Here is a 27,386-nt window from a genome sequence, read left to right as displayed (position 1 = left end):
GAAATTCAGTTGTAAATTTTTGCATGAGTTTACAAGGCAGCTATCCCCAGCATTTCAGAAAACTGCAGTGCAAATCCAATAACTTGGGGTAGTCAACATGCAGCTTTCCAGGTATTTTTTGACTATGACTTTTTTAAGTCCCAGGAAGGTTGTCCAAAGACAAGGCAGTATAGGAGTTTTTAATTCAAACAACAAGAGGGCACTAAATTCTCTATTCCTGCATTAAATTACTCAATGCAGTTATAACAATGAATGAATAAAGTTATTTTTAGGGGAATAGGTACTGATTTAATAGAATTAAAGTGTGCTATTGGGCTCTCTGCAACTCAGTGAACACCTCTTCTACTCCCTATAGCAAGCTACATTAAACTATGATTACATCTTCTCCTGGCTAATCTGGCCTTCATTCACCCTGAGTAGAGATATACAATCCCTTTTTCATGAGGGAAAAATAAATACTGGTCTCCTTCATCAAAAGATTAGTAAAATTGGGAGTGCATTTTGCACTAACACATTCCCTTCACCTCCTCCATTGATTATGAAAGGCTATATCTGCCCTATGAGATTCCATATTTGAACACCCTATGGGATCAAGCTAACTTGCAATGCAGATCTATTGGGGTAGGAGAAAGATCAGGTGAGAATCATCATCACAACATGCCCCCTGAACAACTAACTCTCCATATAGTCAATACATTTTATTTCCTTTTTACTTATTAAACAGTGAAGGTACCCATGTAAAGTTTCAGGAGAAAAAGGAGTTGGGGTATGGAAACAAAGTAAACCCATGCATCCAGAGGGATTGTTCAAGTTCCTAAAACTACCCAAATAATACAACAAAGAAAAATGAAGATCCAAAGAGGTCACTGGAAGGTGTAAACAAGCAAAGGCGCAGAGCTCAGAGCACAACAAATGAGTCATAAAAAACCAAAAATCAAAAACAGTGTAGCTCTTATTCTTCAAATGACTGAAATGCAATAACCACAATCCTGAAAACATTTACTTTGAAATAATGCATTCAAGTGAATCATCTGGAATCAGTTTCAGAAGCAACATGCACCCTCCCGAAAGGCACAGAATTCAGCAAGAGACTATGCTGAACTTTTGAATAAGGAAGGATTTCAGGATAGCTCAACACAGCTCTAATTAGTGCATACTCTTTTCCTAAGACTTTCAAAACAAGTTGCTATTGCAGTCGGAGAATATGCATTACATTAATTCCCCCTTTCTCCCCCTTGCTGCTTTTACTGGGAAAGGAGACCCACACATTTCTCTATCCCATCCCCACATGTGCAGGTGCCATCAACATAGACTGACCATACCCTTAAAGCTACCAATAGGAGGCAGCATCAATTCTGACAGCAGCCACTGCCAGACGATGTGGAGTAGTTAGGTACTTGCTTCATTCTTCTGTCATTATATAAGCAAGATGACACTGTTCTCTAATCCAGCCAAAGCTGATCAGTACCATCAACCTGTCACTTCCTACATTTCAAATTCTAACGCTGCAGCATCAAAGAAGGTTTTTTTTAACATTTCGATTTCTTTTGCTGGCAGCAGTCAGTAGCCTTTCGTTCTCCCACGGTGTTCTAATGCAGCATTTGCACACCGGGGTTACTCCCAGCCTGAATAGCAGGTCATCCCCTACTCACTGAGCTCATCTGTGGCCCATGTGCTAGGCAATTTAGATCCAATCAGCCCTTATTTAGCTCAAGAGTAATGAGCAGCATAGTGACACAGACTTAAGCCTGACCCTCAGGACACTGCTCATCAAGCAGTAAAACTGTGACAAAATCATTCATCTTCCACCCGCTGGCAAGAAATAATACTCGCACTCACTGTATTACTTTTCAAGATAGGAGGGGGGGGAGTCCTGAATTTTCATGATGCGAGACATTAATTTGCAGAAAGCTGAATTCCCTTAAACCCCCCTGTTGCTATGAGCTCACCAGGGGGAAATAGGCCTTAGGAGACTGAAATGGAATAAAGAAAATTGCTTCGGCTTTCTTTCATTTTAAATAAGCCTTAAATCTGACAAGTTATCCCAAAGACAAAGATATATGTGTGTGTGAATGTGTGTGTATATCTAGCTATATATGCACACACATTATTCTATACATACACACACCCCTTCCAAAAAAAAAAGGAAAATAGTCCAGATCAAGATATCTCAGTGACAATTACATTTATTTTTTTTACAGAAGTATCACTACCCTGTTTTTCCTTTCTTCAATAGGAAAAGAAATATCTAGCAAATCTGGATAAATAGCTTTTTTGTTGTTGTTGTTCACACCACCTGCAAAGAAAGAAATATGGAGAAGAAGAAAGTTCATTCAAGGGAAAAAACCCTGTAGTTTCAAAAGTGGAGTGCTTCAACCAGAAAATAAATGTACATTGATGTTGTTCAGGGATCACATATTTTTCTAAACAACTATGAGCCATGAGCAGCAGGTGTTCAGTATACTTTGAAATGGTTTTGTACTTTTTTCCATCCTTAAAGCATATTTGGTGGATTTACTCTTTCACAACAGTAAATCATGTATAGCTGACAGGTAGGTTACAGAACAAATGTCAAAGCAGGTTTGCTAGATAAAATGGTTACAGCAGAGAAGAAAAGAAGTTCAGGAACTTCTGAAATGGTAGTAAACCTGGGATGAGCAAAGTCTTTTCAGAGGGACTGTATCTGAGAGCAATCTTTCAGCAAACTCTACTGGGCGATGCAGCTTTAAGAGAAATAATCCTGGAAGAGGTGCTCCTGAAGGATAATAATCAGAATGATCCCTTTTTTTGTCTCAGTGATGCAACACAGCCAGAAAATGAGAGATGGAGGAGCAGTGACATTGACATATAAATTGTGCATTCCTGGAAGTTTGCATTCTCACTCTAAAAACTGCCTTGTGTGCAAGGATTAGATTAAATCAGAAACACAAATTGTTGTTTATTTCCTTTGTTCAGTAAGGAAGGAACTACTGCAAGTGGCTTGGATTCAGAGGTATCTTGTGAGAATAGAAAGGAATTCCTATTTGCACAAGATAGTACCACTGAAGTCTCTCAATTTCCCTGCCCTGTTGCAGTCTTAACTCCCTTGCCCCATCACCTAAGAAAAGTCCTGTTGGCTGAGACCATCTAGTCCAACATTCTGTTCACACAGTGGGACCCATCCATACACAGGACCCCTCAAGCAGGATATGAGTACAACAGCCCCTTCTTGATCAAGCTCCTGGTAACTGGTATATAGTTGTTCTGTTTCTTCTTCTTTGGGCAAGACTTCCATTTTCTGAAGGAAGCTTTCTTCCTCTTACTAATAGCTTTTATGACAATGCTTGCTAACCATGATAGTGACTTCTTGGACTTCATGCTACCTTTCCTAAATTGTGGTATACATACTGTTGCTACCAAAACCAAATCTATTATTGCAGGTTTGACATCATATGATGTCCTAGAAGTTTGATCCATCCCAAGGAGAAGATTGGTGAAGGAGGTTGTAATGGCGGAACAGGGAGCCAGAAAAGCCCCACAGCACAAGCAGAGGTCCCTGGATTCAGCTTGATATTCACACTCTTTCCTACACTATCTACAAAGGAAAAACATGAATAGTTTATTCTAGGGAAGTGGAAAAGGTACCATGTAGTTTCCAAGATAGAATGCTTCAACGTAAAAAACAATGAATTTAGAATTAATTAGTAACTCAGTGTCAGCATGTGTCTATTCATGGAAAGTGCTGTATACTGGGGGTGAGGTTGGCCCTTTATTCTTTTAATTTTTATGGTTTTATATTGTATTTCATATTGTTACTGTTTGGCACTCCATCTAGGGAATCTATTACTGAACGTATTAAAGTATATGAATAAATGGAAACTCAAAGAATTCCAAATCTTGAAGCAAGGCTAAACAAAATCAATGTTTAGAGCCTCTCAGACATGCCTTTACCATGCTGACCCTGCTGTTTTTCATACAGTGAACAAGTAAGAACAACAAAATGTATACATTTAAGAAAGATTCTCAAATACATTCACAGATCATATCCCATGTGGGCTCCCTAAAGCCCCCTTTTTGCTCTCCATGAACATTGCTAATAATAATTCAAGTTGCCCATTACTGGATAGGTGTATTACCATGATTTCAGGAGAAAATAAATAATTGGAATAGAGATAGGTATTACTGGAATTCTATAAGGTTTTCAGAGAAATATATTTAGTAATAACTACATGTTAACATCTTTTTTTAAGTTCAGTGAAACAAAGGACATTCCTGAAAGTTACTGGTGGAGGCACGAGAGCTCTCCACGTTATAGTGGGCAATCCATATGATAGGAAGCCCATAGTGGCATCTCCAATACTCTCCACTGCTTTACATTAACATTAGAGTAATGCTTCATATGTAACTTCAAATGCTTCATATATAACATGTAATATAGGATAGTTTTAATCAATATATGATGGCTGTCAGAAGCAAAGAATGGGGGCTGTATTTATGTTCCATATGAAAATCCAACATAAATCCTATTTAGAGTAGTCTTAAAGATGGTCATGATTAATTAAAATCCCATGTATTTCAAAGGGTCTACCTGAAGTAGGCTTTGCCCAGGAGTTTAGCTATAGCATTTAATTGGCTAGATAATCCTTGTATTTTTTCCATTCTTACAATAAGCAACACAACATATTTGGGGTTGTGAAAATTAAAGCATGAGCTCAGTCTCATTACTGGCATAACTATCTGCAATACTATTGCAATTAATATATTTGTAATGCTAACTTTACACCACTGCACGGCCAAACCAAAATGCAGGGCTATACCCAATTAAGTTCATCCACAGATAGAACAGCTTCTGCCGGCAAAATGGAAGGGGTGACTCTCTTCCCTCTCCCCTCCCCTCCGGAGCAGGAGGGGGGAGATGCGGGACTGTAGAGGGATGAGTAAAATTCTACTGTACACACAGGAAATAGATTCTGTCCTAAAGTTCTCTTTTATCAATTTATGAAGGTGCCTTTGTCATTTCTGAGCACAATGGCAAAAGATAGAGTTTGCAATATCTGGTTGAAGACCAGAGAGAAATTCTTACTTCCACCATGTAAAACAGTGACCATTCTTTTTAGGGACCACAGCAGATAGAACTACCTAAATCAGAAGCAACTACCTATAACTGCAAAAAATAACAATGAAAAAATATTTTGACAGAAAAACTAAAATCATTTTTAAGGCTTAGATTATGACAAATATCAACTCAAGTATAAGAATGGTTGCATTTCCCCCAACAATAGAATTCAAAAAGATTAATATATAGGAAAAATATATTTCTCAAGGACTAATATTGAAACCCTGCAGTAAAAAACACCTCTCTGTATTCTCTTTATCAGCTTATCTGTTCACTGATATAAAAAGAGAAAAAGAAGAGAGTCTCCTGATGGGCTCAGAGGACTTCCCACAGGGCGTTTTTGATGGCAAAGTATAACACAAAAAACACCCTCAAAACAAGTATATATTTTCATAGTCAAGATATATAGTAGGAATTCCACACTCAGCCTGAAGAACTACAGGGTGCACTACAGCAATAATGAATATACACACTTATTTGTTGATTTAGCTGCAGTCTAGCTATCAAAGTATCTTTATTAAGGAGACAACCATTTTTGCAAGGATAGGCAAAAAAGGTGGTCAGATAAATCTTATATACCGTTTTACTGTTGGCAATAGGCTTTGGCTACAGAAGCTTACAACTATTAGTGTACCTGTAAGTTCTGACACATAGAACTTTGACCACCACCTTCTACTGTTCAGCTTTTTCATAAGGTTTTAGTAATACAAGTGGTTTAGGTATAGCTTATAAAAGCCTACTGATAAGCAAGTGTCATGAATATTAACTAGAATGTTTTAAAACTGCTGTAGAAATTAGAAAATTAATTTGCAGATATGCACCATGACAGAGCATAAATGGACTTCAAGAGTTTTCTCCCACAAACCTGAAATACCTTTAGCCAGCCCTTCACATTTCCAAAATACAGCATTAATATTATATACAATGTTCAAATTCTTCACTATGTTATCTTTTTAAATTTCTTTTTCTTCTGCCAAACTTATTACATATTCAGCATGCTTCAGGCTTTAACAGTAACAATATTGACTTGTCAAGCCCTGTTCATTTGATAAGGTAGCATCCAAATGTGCCCTAGCACTAATGATGCTGTCCTAGTGCAAGCTTACACTTGTACAATGTAATTAGCTCTTGTTAAAGTAATGGGGGAAAGGGGTAGTTTGCTGATGTAATCTGGCAAATCGCTACTTTCCACCACTACTTATGCTCTGCAACTGCTAGTTTATGCTATCATAATGCCATTAATGCTGGTGCTTGGATGCAATTGCATACTAACCAGAATTCCCATTTTAATTGCTAGACTTGTCTTAATAAAACTACAGACATCACTGAAAAGATGCTAATACCCACCTCCCTCCATTCATATGATTAAACAGTGTAAGTGCTCTATAGAATCTAAAGGTAAGGCAAGTGGTACAATCACGCTACACAGTTCTTGTCAGCAGTTCTCTTTCTTGTCATTAGTGCCCATGGGAAACAATACAATATGCAGTGAAAGTTATTTTTGGCAAAGCTGTTTCGAGAAAAAAATAGAAATTCCACCAGCTACTATGGCTTCCCCTGGAAATATCTTTTGGAGCTGATACTAGCAACCTGAAAAGATTGATATACTGAAGATCTAGTATCAGCACTAATGTCCTTCTGATGTTTATATACATTGCATGGTCATTCCATGAGTCTTCAGTCCTGACATTCTGATTCTAAACAGACTGTGTTGAATGTACATGGTTAAGCGGGCGAATGCTACCCTTGGTTGCATAGCCAGAAGTGTGGCTTCTAGATCGAGAGAGGTATTACTACCACTCTATACAACTCTGGTGCACCCACAACTGGAGTACTGTGTTCAGTTTTGGGCCCCTCATTACAGGAAGGGTATAGCCAGGTTAGAGTCAGTGCATCGTAGGGCCACAAGGTTGGTGGCCAGTTTGTAGGGGATGCAGTATGAAGCGAGACTGAGGGAACTGGGTCTCTTCAGCCTGGAGAAGAGGAGACTCAGAGGGGATCTGTTGGTGACATACAGGTATGTGAGGGGATGTCACACGGAGGTGGGTAGAGACCTGTTCTCCCCTGCAGAGGAAGGCAGGACGTGCTCCAACAGAGCAAAGCTCAGGGAACCAAGGTTCCATTTGGATGCCAGGAAGCACTTCCTGACAGTTAGGACCCCGAGGGTATAGAATAGGCTTCCACGGGAGGCCCCATTGGTGAGGGTGTTCAAAGATAGGCTAGACATGCATATGGTGGCCATGTCATGAGCTGTGCTGGCTCAAGCCGAGGGTCAGACTAGATGTCCTGGGAGGCCCCTTCTGACTCGCTCTGTTTCTATGTTTCTACGTGTGTCTGCCTGCAAAAGAAAGGCTCTTTGAGATCTACTGAAGTCTTCAGAAAAGGAAATGTGGCTATTTTTACTGGGTTCCTGCTTCCAATAGCAGTCCTCATTACTCTACAAAATCTGTTCCAGAGACCTTGGGGACCCTTTGGAAAAGTGTGGTAGGGGGTTATCAACAACTGCAGGAGAAAGGAAAAACTTTAGGAAAGGACCTCTCTTTTCCCCTTTTTCCATGGCATCAACAAGCCTTCCGTTAGCAGATGGGCACAACTAGGTACAATCCATCTACATTCAACTCCTGTACATTTCAGTGAAGTTTCTTTCAATGTATGAAGCACACACGGTTCAGCAGAATTTGGCCACTCATGTGTCACTTCGTTCAGTGGGACTTGCTCGCTAGAAAATAAGCTGAGGATTACAGCTAAAGATTTCTGTAGCCTTATGATAATTCTGTCCAGTTTATTTTTTCAGGAACTAGAACTAACAGGGAATGCTATGGACAAAGTCACAAACTAAGCTCATAGCTGGTCAGGTCATTCAATCTAGATGCACTTAATCCCAAGATCCAAGCAATGGCCTATCCACTGTACAGGACCTGCTACTCAGCATATAAAGTTCTCACCAGAACACTTTGACTTTCCATACTCATTTCAGTTTTCCTATTTTTTAGTTTTCCAAGCTGTATATGTAAAGCAAAATCATAAATAGAAAGAAAAAAGAATAGTATCAAAACAAGAAGGTGAATGGTTAAGAAGTGCTAGAAAATTCAGTGAGACTTCAAGCAGTGCTTGTGATACAAGGCTACATTATGAACAGCTACTGTGAGTAAGAATCATCTTCAGTGTGCATTGAGTTATACCTACATATTTCTTTCTAAATAGTTTTACAGCAGTATTGAGATCTGGCTTGTTTGATTGTAGCAAACCACAACCATCACTTCAAAGGAATCTGTCTAAAACCATGTGAGATAACTGGCCCATCTAGCTCAGATCTTCAGGATTTCAGACATATCTTTCCCAGACAGAGATTAAATCTCGGGCTTTAATTATGCAAAGTATGTCCTCAGCAACTGAACTATGGCACTTTCCACCTCTTTTTCTACAATATTAAGAATGTGCATTGGTAAGAATTAATATTTCCAAAAACAATAATTACATAAAACTAATCTTCTGTTAAGCTACTAGTTTTTAATTTATAATACTTGCAACATTCTGGCAAAATAAAATAAGTATCTATAATTTGAAGGAAAGCCCACTCTCATTCAACATTTCCCTAATTCCTTAGAGAGGCACACTCTATTCTGAATTGAAATTAGTGGCTATTTTGTACTTACATCCACATTCTGAATGTAAGAGTAAGAACGATATGTTTAGAGATGCTACCCTTTGTGTTTCAGAATAAGTCACAGTTTGGTAAGGCAACTGCTGTAATCTCCAAGTCAGTAAAATGATCTAATACCACCCAATTGCACCTGATTGAAATCAGGATCAATGAATTTCTCAGAAACTGATGGCAGCTTTCTATACTGGTAGATACTTGGGGCCTTGGGCTCACAAGAGCCCTTTATTGCATGTAGCACTCTAGCAATGATCTTTCAGAATATACTTTGGGCATTACTACTCTAGATTCTATTCACAATTCTAGAAAAGAAAACCAAGGAGAGAACAGTACAAGAAAGTTGAGAAGTACATTATTCTTCCCCCTCTTGCTCAAAATAAAATACAATCTGCAGGCAAGGGGAAAAAAGCCTTTGAAATGCTTTAAGATTAAGAAAAAATATAGGAAAGAAAGTGAATGGTTACAAGACCTTGTAAGCCATGTTTCAGCCCAAGAGCAAATTTTCCTAGCTACATTATAAATCTTAGAAAATAAAAGGAGTTCTAATGGAAAGGCTAACAGTCCTTTATCCACAGCAGTATGAATGGCTGTAATTAAACCACAGCTTTTGGCTACACCTCAGTCTGCTGAATAAAAAAAAAAGCCATTTCTACAATCACCTCAAATAAATGTGATTCCAGAAACTCTGTGTGATGTGTTAAAGGGGATTGCTACAACTATTTGACATTCTAAGCTTTAAATACCAAGGCATTTAGTTAACACAGCCAAGTCAGTATTTTCATAATGCTACTTAATCAGCAATAAAGGAATGCTCCTGTGAGCCATCATCTTGGGTTAGCAGAAAAGTGGCATATGAAGTTATTATTAACTAACTGCCTACAGGGAGCTGCTTCTCTCTTTAATCAGTGATCTCACTTCCTACCTACCTGGAAATTCTGACAGTCCTAGAACTATTACACCCAGTACAGTTGGCAGAAATATTACATTTATGCAAGGGCTGATATCTTATTCCCATCTGGATCTTAAAACAGGAAGGATTGCTACAGTGAGACATTTGCTCCTTTGCCAAATCAGAGAGGCAGCCAAGAATGCATATTATTAATCTGGCCAAAGATATTGCTCTATAACCCTGTTCTTGGCATACCCATGCAGAGAATAAGCTGCAATTTCTTCACGCTATGTTATTGCTGTGTGTGCTTTCCTTCAAATTCTGAGAGAAACGGCATCATTACCCCTAGTTGTTTTTTGACAACATCCATTTACACAAGTGCAGCGAAAGACCCCACGGGATTGTGGGAGGAATCTAGAAACTTTTGTCCAAGTATCAAAAAGTATATTCATGCACCCTGGGCCAGGCCAAAACCTTTTTATTTAAACAGTATTTTAAACTCTAATAGTTTTTAAGTTAAGTTGCTCTGTTTCATTTATTGTTTTCTGTTTTATTATTGAAATTGTTGTTTTAATTGTCCTTTTAAATATTGTAAGCCGTCCTGAGATCTTGCATAATAGGATGGCATACAAAAGCTTTTAATAAATACATAAATAAATAAAATACCAACATGTTGACTCCCCAGTTATGAATAGCATTGTTTTTTAAAATCAGCGCATTGTCCCATTTTTACTTCATATTCAAAATCTGGACAAAAAATCTGGTTATTTTCATTATTTTATTAGTGCTCAGTTAAACACAAACAAATGTATTTATAACTTCTTGGGGAGGATTCACCACCCTTCCTCCTCAATGTGCCATATTGCTTAATGCTATAGTTGCTTTATCTCCTTGAAAAAATGTCATTGGTGAATAGCTACTGCTCAGCCAATTGCAACAGAGTTCCATGGATTGGTTGAACAGCTTGCTGCCATGGGCAGCAGGAGCAAGCATTTAGTGTTTGCCATTTCTCTCTCCCCCTGCAATTCCTCTGCCCCAAAAACATCATCGAAAAACTTGGAGGACCCTTTGGACACAATGCTGGTGCAAAGGAGAATCACCTCTCCTCTTCCTCTTATAGAAGTGCCTAATCCACGGAGCAGGGGCATTGGTAGATCAGACTCTGTTCCACAAAAGGAAGGAGCTCTTTTGTTTGCAAAACTGCTGGTGTGACTGTAACCCAATGGCAGGTGCTGCAACACTTTTGTTAATATACATAATCTATTTTAAAAATTAAAAGTTTTAACTCAAGTATTAATTATTTTAAAGATCAAATACAACTGTGCTACAACTACAAAGACCATTCAGGACTACAGGACCTTTGAAGGCAGTATACAAGACATACTTCTGAACTGTTTCAGGAACTGTTCTCCTGCATCTGGGCAGTTTGTACTTTTTAAAAACAAAGTTAACCCAATTTACAAGGACCCTCCTAATAAATCACCTACACTTTGTCAAACAGTTTATCTTTGTTCAGACACAGCCTGGGGAAAAAAAATCAGTTGTCCTTGGATTTACGAGCTACTGACAGCAGAAGTCAAACTATTCAGACAGTAACAAAGTACTTAAAGTAAACATGCAGGTCAGTTTCTTCACACGGTTCATAATGCATATGTTCTACTGCTCTTCCCCCCACAAATCCTTAGGTTTCTTCAGTGACCAATCAATAATTACCTCATTGGAGTTTGTGGCAGGATGACAGGGGAAGATGTCTTCCAACCTTCCTAAAGTAGTTTCTGGTTTCAAATTGAACAGCTGCCTCCAGTGTGAATTAGTGGACAGAAATATGTTCATTGCAAGAAAAGGCAGTGTGGGGCTGTATTCAGGCAAAAATAATGAGTGTTTAATCACTAATCTCCCATTTTTCTACTAACCACTATTTCATGCTTCCATTTTATGCACTGTTTTTAATCCAACTATGAATTTAGATAAGGCTGTAAGTTCACAAGAATACAAAACACACACATGCACGTGTGTGTAGGTAAATATATATTAAATGTTCCATCTGCAACTACATATAAGTTCTGAAGCAAGCAAACTTTTAATAGTATATTATACTTTAACATATTTTACATTTTAATGTGAGCCTTACAGATTTTTTAAAAGTGATTCAGAAAAATTATATAAAGTGAACTGGCTTTGGATGCTTCAGCAGAACAATGTGTCCTCTAGCCTCTGTAAGGAAGGGCTGCTTAAACTTTTCTTGGCATTTCCAAGCTGCCCCATGACCCATGGAAACATACAAGCTGAGAAGCCAAGAAGCACACCTGAGGAGGCAGAGGCACATTTCACCACAGTCTTCCTAAATACGAGGATGGAGAAGATCAGCCATTCTGGATGCTCAAAGACAGAGATGATAGTTTATTCACTCTTGAAGTGATACTTCATCCCAAGGGATGGGACATCCAGAAAGCAGAGTGTCACCACCCTCTTACTGGTAGGGAACTGGCAGAGTGAAATGTTGCTTAAACCCCTGCACAAGCTTTTATTAGCTGGCTATTTATGGCAAATGTAGGCAGAACATGAAAGCATTTTACTGCTGGAAAAATAAGAAGAATCAGAGACTGCTGAAGCACTCATTTCAGTATGGATTCATACATGACATTCATCTGATAATGCACAGCTACACATGGGACCCAACTCCACTAAAGGGAATTCTGTTAGAATCTAACTGTTAGAGGCAGTACAAATCTCTCCCCATCTACTGCATCTTAATAGCAAGTATACATACAGATAACCAGATACTGCTTCTGTCATCATGCCAGAAGCATGTGTCCAGAGCCCTGAAAAATGTCATTCCCCTTTCTTTTTAAAAACATGAAACCACTTCATATGTTGTTTTGGAGTCCCTTGCCAAATACTTGTACTCCTGAGTAAATTTAGTAGTCATGGAATAAACAGGAGGCCATCTTATGAAACTAACTGGTTAAAGAATAGAAAGCAGGGAGTGGGACTGAATAGTAATTTCTCCCAAAGGAGGGCTATCAAATTAATTAAATTCATTAATTTAAATAATGCATGCTGATTGCTTATATATCCAAAGCCATGCAATTTGTTGTTGTTTTGCAATTTGGATGCTTTTATGTTAAAAGGTAGGGTATGCATCTGGAATCTGAAAGGTTCAGTTATTTCATTACCAGATTGAAATGGTTTTGTTTGCATTTTGTCTGTTCTACTTTATATACATCTTTCTTTTTATGGTAATATATTTTTATTCTTCTGTAGTTATTGTACCATGTATTATTTTAATCTGACACCATGGGTGGGCAGATTTCAGGCTTGTTGTTCGGTTCTGTTTTATTTCTTAACAGAACACTGAGGTCTACCAACCAGAGCCAGACTGAAATTAGTGGCTCAGAAGGCAGGGTCCTGGCTCAGAAGGCAGGGTCCGTTATCTACAGTGGATGAGCTCATGGCATAATGATCAATTACATCCCAAACCCACCCACAAGGCGGGTTCTACCTGCAACTCACCAGTATTCACAGTTTTGTTCATAACTGCTCAGAATTCAAAATTACCCTTTATACAGCTGATTTGTTAATGCATATTTTCCAACTTCAGCTGACCATTTTTGCTTTGATATAGTTGATAAATGCTTTTTTTGGTTACTTGATTTACTGGTCAAAGTCCAACTGGTGATATTCTTAGCCAATTTCAATGGTACCCACTTACTTGGGAATACTCATTCTTAGAGATATATCACAAATGATTGAGCTAAATTTGAACAAGCTGATTCATGACATATCATAGGATATAGACAAATACCCTTAAATTTAAGCTGATAGGGTTAAATACACTGAAAAGGAATACTATACCAAGCATTGTTTATTTGTTACATGAAATTCACTAATAAGTACCTGGCAGGTATTTTCAAAAACCAAACTCTTCGTTCCATAATTACTTCTGAGGTTCCTTTCTGCCCTGAGTATCCTTGAAGACGATACAACTTCTATTGTATTTATCAGGCTTATTTGCTGACCTATACTAAATTTTGGTATTTTCTGTGTAGCTTTTCCACCATGGCCACCTTTAGAATTCATATGTCTAAATACTGCAGTAAGAGGACAGTGTTAGGCTCCTGTCAAATTCAAACAGATAGGATTCCTCCTACTGTTAGGGCAGCTTAAGATGTATCTCAGGCATTAATGCATCAATCAGTATTTGATCCATTTTCTCATGCTAAATTGAATTTTAGTGGTTGACTTTGATGGACAACTTGATTTTTACACTGGATTAATTAGTGGGTGAAGATGATGCGTTTCTGTTTTCTTCTGGTTCAAGTTCCAAAGATGATTTGCCTGTGGTGGCTGAGTGGCATTACTTAAAACTCCTAGAATCCAAGTTTGATCCTGTAGCCTTTTCAGCCCCATGATGTGTGCACTTATTAGAAATGCATATTGAGGCTGACCAGTTATAGCAACCCATGCTCAATGCCTATATGCATATAATAAATACGCATTGGGTCTAATGGAAAACAGAACAGAGAATTTGAACATCCTTTTTGAATTTGAGGGAAAGCTCTCCCAAGTTACAGGCTACCCAAACAGATTCTCCGGATTCAGAGAAAGAGGCAGAGCATCAAAGTGGGCAGAAAGTAGGCATATGACTTGACAGATACAAGGTTACAAAGTAGAGATACACAGGGAGATTGTGAAAACTAGCTCAGCTTGGAAAAGGAGGAAAACATTTCAGAACACATGGGAGAAAAGAATTAATGAGAATTCTTTGACCACACCAGGCAAGCTGAGCAGGCCTATTATTAAGTGTCCAATGTCCCCACTGTCTAGCCCTCAAACAGTAGGAACCACCCTGAGAGTGCACTAAGAATATTTCTGAAATGGAGGAAGGAAGGGATGCTTCAGTGTGGAGTCAACACTTCACAGAGGCAGACACAACTCCCACATCTCAAGGAGCTCATTATTTTTATTTATGGTATTTTGTAACCTGAAGAGCTCAGATAAAGACTGTGCTTCTAGGATTTTGTCTAAGTATGCTAGAGAAGGGGACGTGTGGGGAGAGACCTGCCCATTACACAATTTGGTCCAAGCAGTGGATTGTTGCTTTAGAGTTGCTATATAAAGTTACAATTGACCATAGATTATGCCTTATTGAACAAAAACCTTTGTTCCATGTTTATTAGATGTCACAATGTTTGGAAATAAGAGTTATTGACATCAACCAACTGCTGAAGGAGTAACACCATGAACGCTTCTGGAAATCATTACATTTTGGCAATGTCCACTAGTTGCCTCTTTTGGGGTGGAAGTTAGAGCACTGATAAACTTTGCATTAGAAAACTCTTTGATAAAATAAACTAACAGTTTTTTGGAAGTTAAAAAATCTGATGTAAATGGATTTTTGATACTCCTTTTACAGCTAAGAGACTGATACTATAGTGAGGGAAAGATTAAAAACTCACCTTTTATATCTCAATAGATTAAAGCTTTAACAATACTTTCAAAGGCAGGCCAATTATTGTGACATCTAGACACAATATTTGGCCTGCCTTTGTTGAAGCTTATGCAGAACTGATAGATTTGAATTTATGTTATTATTTGGATATTTATACATTCGTATTTATTAATTTCAGTTTCTTTCCTTTTTTTCTTGGTTTGTATTTCACTTTGTTTTGTTGAAATTAATAATGCTGAAAAGGTTAAAAACATAGATTAGGGATTCTAGCACAGTACTCTCAAGTGTTCAGGACAGCTGAACAGAGAGACCTGGTTAAAGCAACCAATTAGTACTCTTATTTTACAGATAAAGAAATGCTAAGAGATAAGAGTTAGCACAAGCTAAGCCACAGTTTTGCTGTCATTATCGCTATTGATTTATCCCAAGGGAGCTGAAGCTCAGGACAAGGGGCCAATCCAGCATACCTTGGGATCAAATCCACCTATGCCCCCAGATGACCACACCCACTTTCCCAGGTGCTCACCATCTTTGCCCCCAGCATTTGGTGGTTTGCACCTTTTGTGCAATGTTTTCATCATTCTAAAAGGCTGAACTGTCTCCCCAAAGCCTTAGTCATTGGTGGTAAATACTTTAAGCTAAAATATGTAGCATTTCTTCCTTAATCACTATTAGGATACAGCTCCCAAGAGCTTCTGCAAAATTGGATTCAGTCCTTGGACTGGAAAAAAAAATAAAAACACTTCCCTTCTTTTATCCATTGTTGTCCTTAAGGGCAGAAACCCCTGGAGATCTACTGCAAACTATCCAGAGGTCTATCAGATAGTGATAACTTTCTCAATGTCCCTGGTATTTACTAGAAAAAAGCATTTCTAATGTTTCAATAAATTAAAGAAATAAATAATAAATTACATATAATATACCATATGTGTTAAAGTCCTTAACACATAGGACTTTAACACATTTAGTTTAAACCACTAAAAGAACTCAGAAAATATTCATAAATAAATCCTTACCTCAGTCTGAACAGAACATCCTGCAAGAAGTTTAACACTGCTGTAAGTTCAGCTCCCCGACAACCTGGAAGCAACATACTAAAGCCATCACTCAGTAGCTTTTCTTCAGAAAGGTTCAAGTAGCAGCTGGTCTCAAAAACTTCTTGGACACCGTCAATGTAAGTAGAAAGTAAAATCCAGAGGTTTTGTTTCTGCAAGAGGTCATTTCTTGCCACCAGAAATTCCTTTGCCTTTTCATGGAAGGCGTTTGAAAGTTGCTCAGCTAACACACCAATATCCATGCTCTTCTCAACATAGATGAGAATAAAAGCAAAGTAGCCTTTCCATATCAGAGCTCTCTGAGAAATGCTGGTGGAAATAGGACTGAGGAAATGCAAAAGTTCCATCATGCGGCTAGTAACATCCTCTGTTTCTGCTATATCTGCCAGTACGAGGAAAAGATATAAACAATTTTGCAGCCCCACTTCTGTCAGCTCTCGCATCCTTTTCTGGTGAAATTTGGAATAAATTCTGCATTATACGAAAAACAAAACAAAACAACAAATCTTTTCTTAAAGCAAATTTACATTCACACTTTCCCTTGATGACCTCTGGCCCATTAATAAAGAACGCTAGAGTAACCGTATCTTCTGGAGCCTCCCCATCCCTACTAACACAAGCCTCTGGAAAGGATTTTCATTAGTTACTACAAGTTGTAACCAACAATGATTATATTTTCCATTTGTGGAAATATTCTACTAGATTAGAAAGAAGCTTTCTGTTCATACTTACAAAACGCTACCATTTGCATGAACTGGCATTCAAGATTAAAAGCTTAGAAAAGTCCTACATTTCTGATTCAGTTGCCTGATTTACAGTTACACTTTTTTTTGGTAAAAGTACAAACTAATCCTCCACCCGCCCATACCCATTTGGGGATTATTTCAGAAGCTGTGAATACACACACTACAGACATATGCTTCTTAGACAAAGCAAAGTGAGTTTGCCTTATGCACAATGATATGTGAAAAACTTGTCAATGCCACTATACCTTCCTTTGATTTGCTTCCAAGAATGAATACCATTGGCCTTCACTGCCTTCTTCAGTATTTGGGCCAAAATACGAAGAAAAATATGGTAACTATTGCTGGATGTATACATATCAGGATTATGCATGTCACTGCAAACTTTCTTTACCAGCTCAAACAGAGATAAAGGCGTTTTACTAATACTGGCAAGATCTTTAAGGCCAAACCAAGGAATAGTAAAGGGACTGTTCTGAAACACAAATATATTTCACAAAATGAAATATTAAATAGCAACTGAAATTATGAAAGACATATAAAAGATTAATCACTTTAAACAGCTACAGTTCAGATTTTGATTGACCAATGATGGTTTTATAATCAATTGCCCACAACCAATTTCTGGTTAGCACTGGGTACTGGTTTTGCAACCCTATGTTCTCAGGAATATGAATCTAGAGACTGTTGTTCATGCCTGAGGAACAGCAGTCAACAAGAACACTTGCTCTGGAAAGATCCGCTTGGTCACATCTGTTGGTCTGAGCCACATTTATTGAGATCTTGATTTCTCCTTTTGTCAGAAACAATTCTGCAATGATGAGTTGCCCCGTGGCTGCAGAGGTGAGGGGAAAGACACTGGAGGCTCAGTCCCTGGACAGATGGTAATTGCCTGTTGGAAGGTTGCAGCTCTATATCTCAAGGCAAGAAATTTCATATATTTGGACAGAAGCTTCTACTCGGTCCTTTAAAATGTAAATATCTGAAAGTTCCTGAAAGCTTCTTGTATGACAACTAAATGAATGGATGAATGAATAAATCTGAGTGGGCTTTTTCTACTAATAAGACCATAAACAATTCTACTGCTAAACAGGGTGGACTGGATTATAAGTGAAACTTCCTTAAGGTGACAGGTTTACAACAATTACAACTCTTGCTTTTCATAGATATATTTACTAACCAGATTCTTGCTGTAATATTCCCACAATATGGTGACAGTAGAGAGGTTCACATCCCATATACGGCTTAATGTCAAACAGCACTGAAGATGCATTCGTAACTGTTCTTCTAATATTCCAGTCTAACAAACAAAGATATTCAAGTGCTGTTAGGCTTTGTTTTATTTAGCAAGTTTTTTTATTTTAATAAAAACTACCTTGAGCACAAATCAAATACATACAAGGATTTCAGATTCGGAAAATAATTTTCTCTATAAATGTTATTTCTAGTTCAGAAGCAAGCCAATCCATTAATATGAGCAGTGACCTAGAAAATAAAACTTGACAAGCACTGGCATTGTCATCTACTAAATTCTATCTACATTTTTAGGTGCTTGAATCTGGGGCCATAAAATACAATCTGGAATGTAACTCCAAGATAGGCAGGCTGCTAAGCATATCACAGTTTATGTACTGTATTCTGCCAAGTTGACTTTCTGTCAACAAAGTCCCACTGAAAGCAAAAAAAAAAAAAAAAATCCCACACAGTATAAGAACAATTTGGCCACTGTGAATAAGGGAACAGATCTAGCCCACTTGTGTGAACGTTCTGTGATATGGCACTTGTGCATGCATCATAGATACTAAGTCAAACTGTTGGACAGTTATACTTCATACTTCCTTACATAAAAAGGACAACATACATTGAAAGAAAAATACATCCTTGAAACAGTATAGGAGCAGCAATTGCATACACTTAATGTTAAATGGGCAGAGTTAGATTATCAGTATTTGCAAGCATCTTAGATATTAAATAGTTAAATATTTTATTATATTCTTAATATTCTTAAATAGTTTTAAATATTCTTAAAACTATTTAAAATATTGCAGCCTTCTGGGTTATACAAGCCTCCAATCATAACAGAAGCTGCATCACATCCGGATGACAGAATGCAAAAAATAAATGAATCCCTTTTGCTCTGCCTGCCCCCTCCCCCTCTAAAAATTATAGTAAAGTAGCATATCTATCAATGTTTCCACATCCCTGGAATCACATCCCTGGAATTCCACATCCCTGGAATTTTAAGACAATGTCTTAAAAGTGATTGGTAGTCTTCCATATCAGCCTCCTAGTAATCTAGGCTGCATCACATTAAGCTACGCTAATGTGAAAGCCACACTATACTTTGGGAGAGTCAAATGCTGAAAATATTGAGTGCTGATGAACTTATCTCTAATTAAAGATAAAGGTAATTGCTCCATTGTAAACACAAACATTGAAGTAAAACTGAGCCTGTGTAGTAACTGTGGCATATCTATAGACCACCTTGATTCATAAGAATGTGTCACAGAGAAAGTAAGGAATATAGCCTATAAAGTTATAGAATTGACTTCTATTTCTCTGTAAAATACATGGATCGGGCCAGCTTGCATTCAGTTCCAAGGCATAATTGTACAATACTACCAGGATCTTTGTTTTACCCCAGAAACTGAACGTACTAACTTTTGCCCCTTTTCAGTTACATCCAGAATAGAGTCATCTTGTTCCAACAGAGCTGCTTTTTAACAAAAGGTTTAAAATGGCATAATTAATCCTTTTCCATGTTTTTAACTGCCTTGATATTTATCTCACTGATTAAAACTATTTGCAATTGCCCTTCCTATTTTTGAACTATTTTAACATGTTTACCTTAGTTTTATTATAGCTTCAGCTATAATAAAAATATTACCTATAGAACTCATTAAATAAATATAATACCAAAATCTTTTCAATATTTTTATGAGCAATCTTCTGCAAAGATTGTAAAAACATAATTACTCATGCTATAACTAGGAATTGCAGTTTTTTAGATGATTCCTGCCTTCCAAAGAATTGCCCATATTTTCCTCTCTAAAGGAGTAAATGGATGAGTTTTGGTCACAGCTTTATCTGACTGCTTATTTTCTGTGGGGTTCAGGCTGGGGAAAGCATTTTATTTCCAGTCAGCTAATCAGAAATTAGCTTTTCTATGCTTGAAGAAGAGGCATGGGGAAGAGGCTGAAACACAGCCCTGCTTGAACACTGAGTCATCCAACTCAAAGGCCCCTCCTGTCTATCAGATCCTAGAAAAGTCTAGTTTCAGAGCTTATTTCTTGGTCTGAATGACTCTTTTTGCTACGTGGATGCCACCTGACCTTCTACTGCCTTGGATACTGAACATTTCCTGGCTTTGACCGTGAACTACTGGCTGTTGTTTCTGCTTCTGAAATTTAACACTTTCATATTTTTAATTATCCATGTGGCCCAGCTTATCTCAGTTTTACTGAAGCTCAGCCTTACTAAAGTGAGGAGACAATCCTTGCAAAAACCAGAGAAAATAACATTTCGTGCAAAACATCTCTTTCTAATAACTGTATACGATATAGGGAAGGGCAGTAAAACTCTTGTCAGATGTATTCCCTCATGGTTTCAGGGTGGCATTTCATTTTCTTATTAGAAATATTAAAAATGAAATATAAAATTTTAAAAACAAAATATACTAATATGAATTACAATGTATGAAATAGTGAATATAATAACAGCATGAAACATGTTATATTTTAGTCACAATTTAAAATACAGGTTCTTGGCTTAGATGTAATGAAAATTATTGTTTAGCACACTGTGGAAGTCTTCCAACAAAGCATGTGAGAAAATGAAGCGGGCAGCTCACAAACACTAATAAACCAGAAGGTAGAAACACAACACCAATTCTGGTCCATGTACATTGACTGTCTATATGCTTCTGAGCTCAATCCAAGGTGCTGATAAAGCCTTACATGGTTCTGGGCTACAATACCTGAAGGAAGGCCTCCCCCAGCCACAAACTCCCCATATAGCATGGTCAAGATCTGGAGCCTGCCTCCAATTGCTGCCTTTAAGGCAAGCTCAGCTTTTAACTTTCGTATTGTATTTTTATTATGCTTGTTACTGTATTTTTATTATATTTTTGTTGAATTTCATCTGATGTAATAAACTTTCCAGTGAACTTCGGCTTTTGGGCAGTATAGATGCATAATCATCACCATCTCAAAAATAACTAGCAATTCCACCTAACACCAGCAAACAATTATACCCTTGATGTAACATCAATATTGTTCTCATAAATAAAATTGTGATTTACACTTAAAACAAGATAACATAGTTAAAATACTATAACCACTGAAAATTCAGTCAAGAAAGACTGTCCAATTGCACTAAATTGTATTTATTGTATAACACAATATTTATATTAGGCATACTAAATATCCTTTTTAATACTAGGCATTCCAAGAAACATTTTATTTTATGTTATTCAAAGAGTACTTTGGCATTATGTGTTTGAGTCTGAAACACAACAACAATCACATAAACACAACTCAGTGAAAAATATTAATTTTCTCTTAACCAAACCTAGATTTTCAACATTTGTTTCCATTTTTAGCTTCTTTGTTTACTTATAGGCATGCCACTTCCTAGACACACTAATTACAGAAGCTTTCAAAGTCATATTAAGACTGCAGTCTTGTACACATTTACCAGCAATAAGTCTCAGTCATTTCAGTGAGGCTTCTATATGTGTGGAAAATACAGAATTCATTCTAAAATTGTGATAATGTACAACTATAACATTTTGCAATAGATTCAGACTTGCTTTCAGCTGATGGAGAAAGGGAGAATAGCAGCAATTGTCTTCAGTATATCCTGTAGCCCCAACACCAAATCCCATGCTATTCCATTGAACTGGAGGTCTAGTAAACAGCATAGGAGGCGGCACTGGCAACAGCAGAGAGAAGTGTAAGAAATCTCTACTCTACTCACTTCTGGCAGAAGCAAGCTGCTACTGGAATCCATTTCCTTCCACAAATGGAAGGAGCCCTTACATTCATAGGTGGGTGAGTTTGGATCTAAAATACTGAATAGTCAAAGTCAAAAGGAAAGCCATAATTTGGTTTACTCTTGCTGCTTCATCCTGAAACTCGCTACTTTCTGCCATACAAACAAATTAAAGGAATTATTTTGTAATGGCTGATGTTACATAAATTACGATTTGTGTCATGCATCCTAAGAATAATTTTAGAGAAAACATATTAATAGGTGCAGCATATTTAAAAGCACTTTTAAAAAGGAGGTCAGTTTTGACCTCTGGGCCGCAAAGTACTGCATTAACAGCTCTGTAGAAAGAAAAATGATAAGGTATGAAATGAGTGCTCAGAAGCTACAACCTTATCAGTAAGAGTTTGATTCAAGCCTGTAAGACAAATTGCTCAGCAAGGCAAGTCACCTTCCTGCTGTGATGAGGATATAGCTGAATTTTCAATGCAATAGACTATCTCCCCCATCACGTCTTTCAACCTGATATCCTTAGATTCAGCACAGAGCTTACAATTTCTAAGCATCCTGTTCTTATTCGGAATATATCTTGTCAAAGGAGCCAAGTAACACGTACAGGATAATTATCTCCCCCTCCACACACACACACCATATCTGACAATTTATCTTCAAAACACAACCACTTAGCAGTATGACTACTAACAAGAAGGAAACTAAAGAGAGATCTGACTCAGAGATCATCAAGGATGTTCATAAACCTGAATTAAAGAAACCAAATTTCAGACAGCAATCTGGTGAGTAAAATACATTTCACATTTTGTCTACTTGTAATCCAATAAAACTTGCCTGCTATTCTTCACACTTACTTGACTATTGACAGATCTCTTCAACAGATCTTCCACACAGGGCCAGTTGGATTCTACTGGTTTCTGAATCAAAAATAGTTGCAAATATCATTACTAAACATAATTAACAGCACCATCCTATATGTGTCAATTCAGTAGAAGTCCTACTGGGATCAGTGAGGCAGGTATAGGAATGCCACACAGAGGTTACAATATTTGGAACTTTGTAGCTTGAATAAGGAAGATGACAAAAGTATATGCAATTAGACACAATGGGGAGGAAGCAGATAAAGGGAAAAACCTCTCCTTCTTCCATAATTCTAGAACCTGGGTTCAGCTGATAAAGGGAATCCCTGAACTGATAAAACATGGCGCACAGATCTCAACAATTCACAACTAGCAACTATGTACAAATCAACCTATATGCAGTCTTGTTTTGCCAATTTCCCTGTATGGTACCTATTGCACTTTGCTCCCTTTGGCTGCTGAAACTTGACAGGACCATTGACAAGGCACGACTACTTTTATCAGACAGCTGAAAGTGTGCACTTGTGCACCTGTAGAAACAAGAACAGAAAGATGAACACACTTACACAACTTTCAGTTGCTGAAAAAAACTGCACCCCATTTCTGAAGCTTTTAAATCCAACAGACAATGAAAATGGCAGCAAGCAGAAAGGTGTAGCAATCAGAGCAGGGAATGGGAAACAAGACAGGTTTGGCTGTGAAGAATTCTTGGATACTAGCTAAAGGATTGAGAGGGAGCAACTCTCAGTGACTTCCATCATCTGCACTATAGGTAGTTCTACACCAGGGGTCTCAAACTCAACTTACCTGGGGGCCGCTGGAAGTAAAGTCTGGGTGAGGCTGGGCCGCATCAAGTATTCCACCACTGCGGTCGCTCATCCCGCGTTGCTCCCAGAGGCCGGCCCGGGCACCACCAGCGCTCTGAAGGCCGCTGGGCCCCTCCCCCGTGCCCCACCCAGCCGGCACTTGGCCCGCGGGCCACAAGCTTGAGACCCCTGTTCTACACTGTGTAATATATTTACAGGGTGGTTTAGAGTCATGTGCAAACCACCCCTCAAATCCACCACCCTAATCTACCCACTTCCCATTTACTCTTTTTGAAAAAAGGAACTTTGCCTTTTCAAATGTAGTTTTTTGTAAGAAATTCTAGAAGATCAGATTTCAGTTATCCTTCATTCCTATAGTTTATATGGCATTTCTGCCTAAGAAGAAAATGCATGCTACCATTTGCTAAACAAATACCTGCATAGCCCACGGCAGCAAAGACTGCTTTCCAATCTTTTGTCATATCACTAAAAACACATAAGTTAAGTCACAACTCTGAGTAGTTAGGTAACATTTCTTTTTGACAATGTGCAAAAAACCCACCCTAGTTTCTTCTTCTGGATCACCTGTTGAGCTGCTAAGCTGCTCAGCTGGAAACCACTCTTTGCATATCTTACAAAGTAGTCATTTTAAACAATTCAAAGGCAAGAATGTTTAGCTTGAAGTTATTCTGACTATATTTCAATAGCCCAGAGCAGCGTTAAAATTGACCCCTGCAATGTTCAAAAGTGGTAATATTTCTATTCTATTTGGTTTTAAAAATTTATGAAGGTAGCCTTTAAGGATATGATAACGTGGACTATTTTGTAGATGAGGAAAGACACATATGATCTATACATCCCATATAAGTTTTAAATAAGACTAGATTTTTTTAAAGGAAAGAAAAACTTAACTTTTGAATTTAAATCCACCACTCTCTACATAAAATAGCACCATCATCCATCCTTAGTGGTACATGATTGTAATATAAATAACACTTCAGAAAACCTTATAAGAGACATGGATATTTTAATATTTTATTAACTTCAAACCGCAGCAGTAAGTAAAACAAATCTAGTTTCTCCCATATGAAAACCAGAATATCTTTCTTCCAGTTTAAATCTCACAGGCAGGACAGTGAGTTTCTAAAATGGATGATGAACTGACAGAAATATATCCAGTGGTGTAACTCCATTGACAGAGCTTCTTCCAACTGGAGAACTAGGAAAAAAGGACATTCTTTTCCCACTCAAATCTGCTTCTGAAGGTGTGGGTGCGGGTAGAGAAAATTCGGTTGCCCTAACAAAAATGTTGCATGGAAGCGTAATTCTTTTTAAATGAGACAGGCGTAAGAAATGCTAAATCCACCATTGATAACCTAAGGCAATCTTTGCTAGGAGGTATATGAAAATGCACACTTTGATCACCTAAACACAATTCTCCTCAACAGTTAAGAAGTAACTGACACATGTAAGCTAAGCCCATATATTCCATAAAAATGCATCCAAGTCCGTGCTTCAAAATGCACATCTTGGGTTGTACTGGAGTCAGCCTGATACATGGGTTAAATTTTCATATCTCAAGCAAGGATTGCACAGAGATAAACTACCCAGGCTTGGAGACAGCCACTCATTTGGTTGCCTATAGCAAATATCAATTTCCCCCAGACAACTGGAACAAAAAAAAAATTCACAAAATTGGGTTCTGCAATGCTACTATGAACACTGGCAAAGTTCGAACACAATGGTAACCCGCATTATTGGCAAATCAATTCTAAGCCAGGGTGATCATGGCTCCTCCTGTAAGTAGCAGAGACTGAAGTAACTAGAAAGTAATGCCACAGAAAGCTTAGAATAACATCCAAATCCAGACTCTGGCTTGCCATGTATCAGACAAACCAGGATCCAGAAGACAGCTGTAGCCCCTCAGTGCAAAGTTTACACTGTTAAAGGATAGAAAAGCCAAGAGTACAGGTTCATATGCAACAGTAAACTTTGTATTGCTGGTGTCTGGTTACTTAAGAGAAGCCAAGCAAAAATGGCCATGCTACATGCAGCAACACGCTTGCTTGTATCCACAAACTACAATTTTCAGCCAATTCTGGATTACTATTTTGTGCATTTACATTCAGAGAGATGTGTAGGCTTGTAAAGAGATACTGAGTTAATAATGTTTAAGGATCTGTGCTAACTCCATGCAAGTGAGAGCTAGTGTGGTGTAGTGGTTAAGAGCATGGGACTGGGACTCAGAGGATCTGGGTTCTAGTCCCCGCTCAGCCATGGAGCCAACTGGGTGACTTTGGGCCAGTCACAGACTCTCAGCCCAACCTACCTCACAGGGTTGTTGTTGTGGGGATAAGATGGAGGAGGAAAATGATGTAAGCTGCCCTGAGCCCTTTGTAAGAAAAAAGCAGGATATAAATCGGAAAAAAAAGTTACATGCCATATGACATGTACTAATGGAGATACTACTCCTGAGAAGAGAATACTAGGTATTTCTGTTAGGGCTCAGCAGTTCTTAAAAATGTCACTAACCACAGTACAAGCTATCAACACTCTGTAACTAGCAGAAGTAGTACAATCCATACATTTGCAAATCACATGGCACATAAAAGGAAAGTATTCCAAAATGTCTTGTTACTAAAAGGCTGCCTCTGATTTTACATTTTGTCATTAGATAGAATACCAAAGCATAATATATACAAGTCTCTCACCAAGATGAAGCTAGGATGAGTTTGTATTAAATTATTCAGAGGCAAGAAAGGATGAGGACTCCTACTTTTTCTGCACTTTGAAAACAAACATATGCTGAAGTTTACACACTTGTTCCCTTCACAATTGATGAAAGAGCTCTTGTATTTTGTATTCAAATGTAAAAATAGAAAAATGGAAAAAAAGACATGAGGAGTTGACCTGGTTCACACAATCTTGGCAGCAATCTTGGGTTATTTAACTCACAATTCATGCACATGCACACCTTATTCCAGCCACTTCCATTTCTTTAGCAAATGTTCAATAGGTACAATCTATGGTGGGTTGTTGGGTTAACCTGTGGGTTGTTTAAACAATCACTGCAAGTCTGCATATCACACTGACTGTACTTTGACTGTAGGATGTTTACGGTAAGCAGAAACAACACACACCTGGCAAATCATGGTTTAATTACCACAGTTGCTGGCACGACACATGAGCAGGCCAGTCTGCCACCTGGTCTTTTAAGTTTGATTTCATCACTGTCAAACTACATCACTTCTCTCCTTCTTTCCTGCACACAACACACATACATATACACACACACACAATCAAAATAGTTTACAGTATTCCCCAAGTTTAAAAAGTAGTTTACAGCAGGAAGAGCTGCTGTTCAGCAAAGATTTTAAAGGCCATAGTAACAATGTACAAGCATTTTGGCTCCATGTTTCAAGTATCTATGTGGAGTTAATGGGTTTAGCCATATTTCCTAACAGTGTCCTCCATGTGTATTGGTCTAAAACTTGGATTACTAGTGGTCATGCTTACTGGGGATTATGGGAGCTGTAGTCAAACTCATCTGAAGAGTCCAGTATTAGGAAAAGCTGGTGTAATACAATTTCAAGTAATTTCAAAGAAGGGAAAAAGGAAAACCCACCTTTTCATCTACATGTCCATTGCGGTCAGTGTGATAAAGTGATGACAGGTGAGTTATAATCCACCAACTAAAACTTAATGGATCATTGCATGGAGTCAGTTCAAAGGCAGATGTTGCTTCCAAACCATTGCTTTTTTCAAATAAATTCTTCAGAATTTTATTCAACCAGCTCCAAAAAGACTGCAAGGAAAACAAAGGC

The 27,386-nt window shown here is 37.9% G+C and overlaps 1 protein-coding gene across 1 annotated transcript in view; it reads right to left on the bottom strand.

Moving 5' to 3' along the window:
* Positions 1-27,386, bottom strand: part of MMS22L (MMS22 like, DNA repair protein) — an 88,292-nt gene that overhangs the window by 35,901 nt on the left and 25,005 nt on the right. The window contains exons 9-13 of the mRNA XM_044449266.1: positions 27,188-27,367; positions 22,751-22,813; positions 18,076-18,195; positions 17,144-17,370; positions 16,114-16,623 (exon numbers count right to left, since the gene is read on the bottom strand). Of these exons, the coding sequence (XP_044305201.1) occupies positions 16,114-16,623; positions 17,144-17,370; positions 18,076-18,195; positions 22,751-22,813; positions 27,188-27,367 (1,100 nt within the window). The remainder of the gene's footprint in view (positions 1-16,113; positions 16,624-17,143; positions 17,371-18,075; positions 18,196-22,750; positions 22,814-27,187; positions 27,368-27,386) is intronic.

This window comes from Varanus komodoensis, unplaced genomic scaffold, assembly GCF_004798865.1.
Source record: "Varanus komodoensis strain SLA01 unplaced genomic scaffold, ASM479886v1 scaffold1, whole genome shotgun sequence".
Classification (NCBI taxonomy): domain Eukaryota; kingdom Metazoa; phylum Chordata; class Lepidosauria; order Squamata; family Varanidae; genus Varanus; species Varanus komodoensis.
The sequence above is the reverse complement of the archived record's forward strand: the minus strand, read 5'-3'. Positions and strand labels throughout refer to the sequence as shown.